Source organism: Quercus robur, chromosome 9 (assembly GCF_932294415.1).
Source record: "Quercus robur chromosome 9, dhQueRobu3.1, whole genome shotgun sequence".
NCBI classification, from domain to species: domain Eukaryota; kingdom Viridiplantae; phylum Streptophyta; class Magnoliopsida; order Fagales; family Fagaceae; genus Quercus; species Quercus robur.
The window spans coordinates 48,728,654-48,735,649 of NC_065542.1; the positions used below are offsets into that span (position 1 = coordinate 48,728,654).

At 34.5% G+C, this 6,996-nt stretch overlaps 1 protein-coding gene across 1 annotated transcript; it reads right to left on the minus strand.

Moving 5' to 3' along the window:
- Positions 1–5,049: 5,049 nt before the first annotated feature.
- Positions 5,050–6,628, minus strand: LOC126701141 (uncharacterized). The gene is made up of 2 exons (XM_050399269.1): positions 5,910–6,628; positions 5,050–5,698 (listed from the first exon to the last, which is right to left on the minus strand). The coding sequence occupies exons 1-2, from the start codon at positions 6,626–6,628 to the stop codon at positions 5,050–5,052; spliced, it is 1,368 nt and encodes a 455-aa protein (XP_050255226.1).
- Between the last annotated feature and the right edge of the window lie 368 nt (positions 6,629–6,996).

A 6,996-nucleotide genomic window follows, 5' to 3' on the forward strand; every position in this document is an offset into this window, starting at 1 on the left:
TATCTTCATGTGCATGGTAATTCAGTAAGACATTCTTCTGAGAAGAATAAATTACAATTTTATTTACCTCAATAAAACTTACTATGAGGCATTTGCTTAGTTTTAGTTCACAGAACCAAATCTACCGTAGCTGTCAAGCTGTAAAGTTTCATTTTGATTTGTTCAATCAGCTGATTTATGGAAACTTAAGGCTATTTCGTATTTACCTTCATAAATTTTTTTAAAAAAAATACTATCTACTATTTAGAGACTCTCAGATCAAATCAGTGTTGTCCCACTTATTTGGGACTCCATCAGATCCATTTTGAAGTTGCGGGAATTTTATATTATGGGAAAGTTTTATTTCCTCCTTGTGATTTGCAAAGACAAAGAGGCATTAAAAATTGCGCCTCTTACCGAAATTACACATCATCTGGGTTAGGAATGTGGGCCAAAATGGCCATATACCATCTATTTTTGAAATTTTTAGCAACAAAACACTGTTTCGGAAATTATTGGAGATCTAGCACTTTTTCTAGTACTCGAGCTTGGTGAGCTCGAGTACCATATTTTTTAATCCACCGTGGCACGATAACATGGAAAGCTGGAAATAAATATTCTGCTTGGTACTCGAGCACCTGAAGCTCGAGTACTGGAACAGTACTCGAGTCCTACATACTCGAGTACCATCTGTTCATTTATTGCACACCCCTTACTAACAGGTGTAGTGCATGTACTACACCAGGTTGTGTAGTACTACATCAGGTTACACCTGGTTTTGCATCAGGTTTTGCATTTACCACTTACTGACAGATGTAGTTCATTTATTGCACACCCACTTGTGTAGCAAAACCTGATATTATACATGCAAAACATTTATTGCACAACCATATGTACCAAAACACTACGCAATCACAAGAAACCTGAAACCTGAAAGCGAAAATTACATATGCACCAAAACACAAATAAAATTGATATGGATTGATATTAAACTTTGAGAAATACGTGTACTTTTCAAAGGTATTCGTGGTGATTAAAAAAAGTTTAATACTTTTTTTTTAAACTTTTTTTTATTGATGTCTAATAAGTCACTATTATAAATCCGGTTTAAAATACAAATATTATTATTTTTGTGTGTTTTGATAAATATTATAGTTTACTAAAAAAAGAGTTTTTAATCTCTCTATTTTTCTACCATCAACTAAATACACACAAAGAAAACTAAAACATTTTCTATTTTTTCACTTTTTTATTTTTCTCATTATTTTCTATTCTACCATTGTTTTTTCATCTTCGCCCTAAATTTAATTTTAAAAAAATCTTATCACAAAATAAATATTTTACATTCGTGGATCCCATATTCTCTCTTGTAATACCTTTTCTTAAAAAAAAAAAAAATGAAGAGGCAAATAAAAATAAAACATAATTGTTTGAAAAAAAGAATTGATTAGATTGAAAGGTTGTTTGTTTGTCTTGTTGTTTGTTTGTTTTTTATACCTGCAACATAATGTCAGTTCGCATGGGCTTCTCTTAAACCTGATGTAGTACTACACAACCTGGTGTAGTACATGCACTACACTTGTCAGGATTTTGGTAAATGCAAAACTTGTCGTGCATGTACTACAACTGTCAGTAAGTGGTGCACAAATGAACAGATGGTACTCGAGTATGTAGGACTCGAGTACTGTTCAACCAGTACTTGAGCTTCAGGTGCTCGAGTACCAAGAGGAATATTTTAATTCCAGCTTTCCATGTCATCGTGCCACAGTGGATTAAAAAATATGGTACTCGAGCTCACCAAGCTCGAGTATCAGAAAAAGTGGTAGATCCCCAATAATTTCCAAAACAGTGTTCTATTGCTAAAAATTTCAAAAATAGATGGTATTTGGCCATTTTGGCCTAGGAATGTGCCATATTTAACTGGCGGGCTTCCAACCTTTTTTTTCTTTTTTTTATATATATTTTAAAATATGGTGGAATTTAAAATACATTGTCTACTCCATAATAATTATTTTTATCATCACACCAAGACATTAATTAAGCACTTTATTTTTGTTTTATAAAAAAAAAAAAGTAATTTGTGTTAGGAATGTGCCATATTTAACTTGCGGGCTTCCAACCTCTTTTTTCTTTTTTATATATATTTTAAGATATGGTGGAATTTAAAATACAGTATCTACTCCATAATAATTATTTTTATCATCACACTAAGACACTAATTAAGCACTTTATTTTTGTCTTATAACAAAAAAAGTAATTTGTTTTTGGTGAAGAAGGGTTTTAAATTCTAAATATCTTATTTGACGACAAAATTTTTTACCTGATGAGCTAACCAAAACCCACATCTTCTCACCTAGCAAGAACCTTTTTTTTTTTTAAGAACACTAAGTATTTTTAACACACACACTTAGCAAGAACTTAAATTGTCTAAATTTATGCTTTATTTAATCAGACATCTACATTATTATATTTGAGCATTCTCCCAGCTTAGCTGTAATTATCCATTGTCTCTACATTCACTCAGTCATGTGACTTTTATTTATTGAATCTCGCAATTTCATATATATAAATAATGAAAGAGATTCAGAGGAGTTCAAGGGAGAGAGGAAACACTGCAAGAAGGAAAAGAGTAAAGAGATGAGGGGCTCAGATTGAATTCCAATCTGATTGTCCCCTTCTGATTGCTTTTGGATTATTTGGGTTGGGTTGGATTTTGACCCGACCCAATTCCATCAACACCATTTTAAAAGCCCCACCAACCAGTTCTGGCAAAGCCGAACCCAGTTTCACATTAACCAAAAGGTCCAAAACCCAGCTTGAAAAAATATTTTACCTTTGCTGCTCTCTTTCTTTCATTTTCCTATCCCCTTTCTTTCTTTCTCCCTCTTCAAATAGTAGGTTCGTTTGATTGGAAAGATAAAAATGTGAGCATATTAAAAATGTTAAAAGAACAGAAAAGTGGAAGTATGAAAATGTTTATATTTTCCGTTTGGTAGAGAAAAGATTGGGCAACATAATAAATTCTAAGGAATTTTTTTTCCTCCACCTTTACTCCCAATTTGGGAGGATGGTCTTTGGTGGGCTCAAGTGGAAAGTCCAAGCACCCACTTTTCCTTCCTATTTGCCATAAAACCAAATGATGGAAAACTACCATTTTCTATCTCAGAAATGATATTTTTACACTTCTTCTTTTTTTCATATCCACTTTTATATTTTAAAATGTGAACGTTTTTGCATCAATTATTAATATTGATGTTTAAAGAGATGCTGTGTTTTGTATCTTAATCAGTCTCCTAACTTCTAGGAATATCACTCTTTGATGACGAACATGTCTTTGCTTATATGTTCTATGTTGAGATACTCCAATCTCAAGTCAACCATACTCTTGTCATTTTAAGCTTTGGCTGACCATTCAAAGAGAATGGTCTCAATAAAAAAAAAAAAAATCAAATAAAAGAAAAAATCAAATATCAAAACATATGTATGTACATACAGGCTTATGAGGTCCATCTGCAAATAGCACAAATTTAACTCTATATATTTTGAAATGCAAATTTTAGAAAATCACTTCTCTTCTTTTTGTCATGGCCCTTCAACTTTCATTGGTGTTTACCGCCTTTCTTATTTTACTCTCTTTGTTTTGGCTATTAAAGGTATGCAGAAGAATTAAACCTCAGAACAAAGTTCAGGAGTTGCCACCAGGGCCAAGAAAGTTACCACTAATAGGAAACTTGCACAACTTAATTGGCTCACTACCACACCATGCTCTGCAGCAACTAGCAGGGGAACATGGACCCCTTATGCACCTACAGCTGGGCGAAATTTCTGCAATTGTGGTATCATCACCGAGGTTGGCCAAAGAGGTCATGCAGACACATGATCTTGCCTTTGCGCAGAGACCAGAAATTCTTGCGCCTAAAATTATAAGCTACGGTGGCTCAGGAATTTTTTTTCTAAATAACAATAAATATTAAAAAATTTAGTTAATTGTCATATTTCAAAACAATATTGAAAACTAGCATCTCGAGTGTCTAAAACTCGAGTTCCAAGATAAAAATCGAGTTTTTAAGTCTCAATTTGTATGTGGATTAGTTTAAAGTGGAAAAAAATTAAGCTGAAAATCGAGTTTTAAAGAATCGATTTCGATAAATTGAATAAAAACGCCGCTATAGGTCTATAAAACCTCGCTATAGGGCTTAAAAACGCCACTATAGGACTCCATAAATCTGTACTTAAGAAAAAAAAATTTCCAGGAAAACGCCGCTATAGAGCTTTAAAACGTCACTGAAAGGCTTAAAAACGCCACTATAGGTGAAATTTTTTTCGCATGAAACTCGAGTCTTAAAGACTCGAGATCTATGGGGCCTTTTTCTCATATGGATCTCGAGTTTCTAAAACTCGAGATGCTACTTTCCTTTATTGTTTCAAACGTTGCCTAACTAACTATATACAATTCTTTTGCATTGCTGTTTTGCACATTACCTCGTGGCTCAGACATTGCCTTTTCTCCATATGGTGATTACTGGAGGCAAATGCGAAAGGTTTGCATGTTGGAACTCTTGAGTGCCAAGAGGGTCAAATCCTTCTCTTCTCTTAGAGAAGAAGAAATTAGTAATCTCATTGAGTCAATCCACTCATCTTCAGGATCACCAATCAATTTTACTAAAAAAAAATTGCTCTTTGACAAGTACCATTGTATGTAGAGCTATGTAGCACGGGTGCGTTTCGAGACTCGGGTGCGGGTGCGGGTGTGGGCGCGAGTGCAGGACTCGGCAATTTTTGAAAAAGGTGGGTGCGGGTGTGGCGGGACTCGGCGATTAAAAAATTATTAAAAATATTTTTATTTATATTTTTAATATATTGCTAAGCATACTTCGATCACATTATAAAAACATATACCAAATTTAAGAGCAATAGTAGATAATAACTAAAACATGATGTTCATAAATTAAATACAACCCACAAGATTGAAACTAAAACATTCCATGATGTTCGGAAATTAGAATACAACTCGCAAGTTTGAAACTAAAACAAAATAAAAGATAATCAACAAGACAATCAGCAAGACAATCAAATACTAGCATCATCATCATCAAGATCAATAGCTTCACTTCGAACTTCACTTTCACTAGTAGTAACACTAGTATTAACATTCCCAATATCCATGGCCTCCAACTCTGGCTCATTAAGTGTAAGGGCTGCATTCTCAAGAATTCCAGCTCCTCCATGTATGTCGCTCTCATTCCAAGAGTCTTCTGCAATATCCCACATCTTTGTTGATGTATTTACGTACTCCTCATTGCGCCTTGACAAGAGTCGAAGATTAGAATGCACATATACCAAATCTTCAGCGTGTGCAGGAGCCATTTTGTTTCTTTTTAAAGAATGAATGAATTTGTATGTGCTCCAATTCATCTCAAAACATGAGGATGAACAAGGTTGTCCAAGAAGTTTAAAGGCAAGAGATTGAAAAGTTGGAAATGCGGAGCCATGGTATTGCCACCAAACCAAAGGTAGTAAGTCCCACTTATCTATCAAGGCATCTGGTGAAGGAAAACTCCCTCCTGAAAATGCAGCAAACTCGAACTTCACCACCTTTAATTCACTCTCATCTTCAAAGTATCCATCCAAACACTTGCTCCTTTCCATGGAAATTTCATGATCCCGATGTGGAGATATGCGTTTTGGATTCTCCGAAAGCCATTCAATGGAGTAATACCTAGTTAAAGATTAAAAAACAAATATAGATAAAACGTGTGTTTTACTAGAAGAAGGAACTAAGGAAAATAGAAAATAAATATACTTACTTAGGATTTAAGGAATGAGCCAAGCAATGTAGTGGTGTACAATTTTTAGTCCATCGATCAATGAGTATATCATACACCACACTCTAAAATGAGCTATTCTCATCATCTTCCAAGCCTTCGTGCCGATATATTATTGCCTTCACCTTCTCTATCATTGAATCCCACATCTCATACACAAGATGAAGACAAGGCTTATCTGTGTCTGCTACTCGTAGCATATCATAAATAGGTGCTGTGAATTCAAGGATATAATCAACTTTATCCCACCAAAGATCACTTAGAATCATATCTTCCACCTTTAGAGCTTTTCCAACACCATCCTCCCTATAAGAAGCCCATTGCTCACTAATAGCCATGGCTTGAAGGCATCTTTTTATCAACTTCAACATTTTCAGCATTACAACAATCGAAGCAAATCTAGTATCAGCAACTTGGAGCAATTTTAATGGACTAAATTCATTAAACATTTCCAATATCATTGAATGGTTCATAATAAAAACACGTATGAAGGATGCATCATCAGCAATACGTGTAATCCAACTACATTCTTCATATGTAACTTCATTCTTTTCAGTGTTTTTTGCTACACAAATATTCTTCAAAGCTAGATTGAGAGTGTGGACAACACAGGGTGTCCAAAATATTTTAGGATACTCACCTTCAATAAGAGCTCCAGCAAACTTCATCACATTAGCATTACCAATGATGACTTTGACAACTTTTTCATGTCCAATTCCTTTTATAGCATCCTTCAACACCCTAGCAATATAATGTTTTTCTTTGAACTCACCTGACCCATCAATTGCCTTAATAAACACTGGACCTCCATCTGATACAGCCATAATATTAATAAGAGGCATCCTTTGTGGATTTGACCATCCATCAGAAACTATGCTTACACCATTTTCAAGCCAAGAGTCATTAATTGGTTTCAAGAGTCTTTCAACATGAGCTCATTCTTTTTGCAAAAGTGTTGTTCTCAAGGCATTGTATCTAGGAGGAACATAACCTGGGATGCTATGGGTAGCAGCATATGCATAGGAATTACAATAATATGGGTTCCTTACAAAGTTAAATGGAAGCCCACTAGTGTAAAACATCCTAGCAATTCTACTATCCAATTCATGTCTAGCAGTATTCTAGAATGCTTTCTCAATAGGAGAAATCCCAGTCACCTTCCTCCTCTTACCATCAATCGGATTTGTACTAT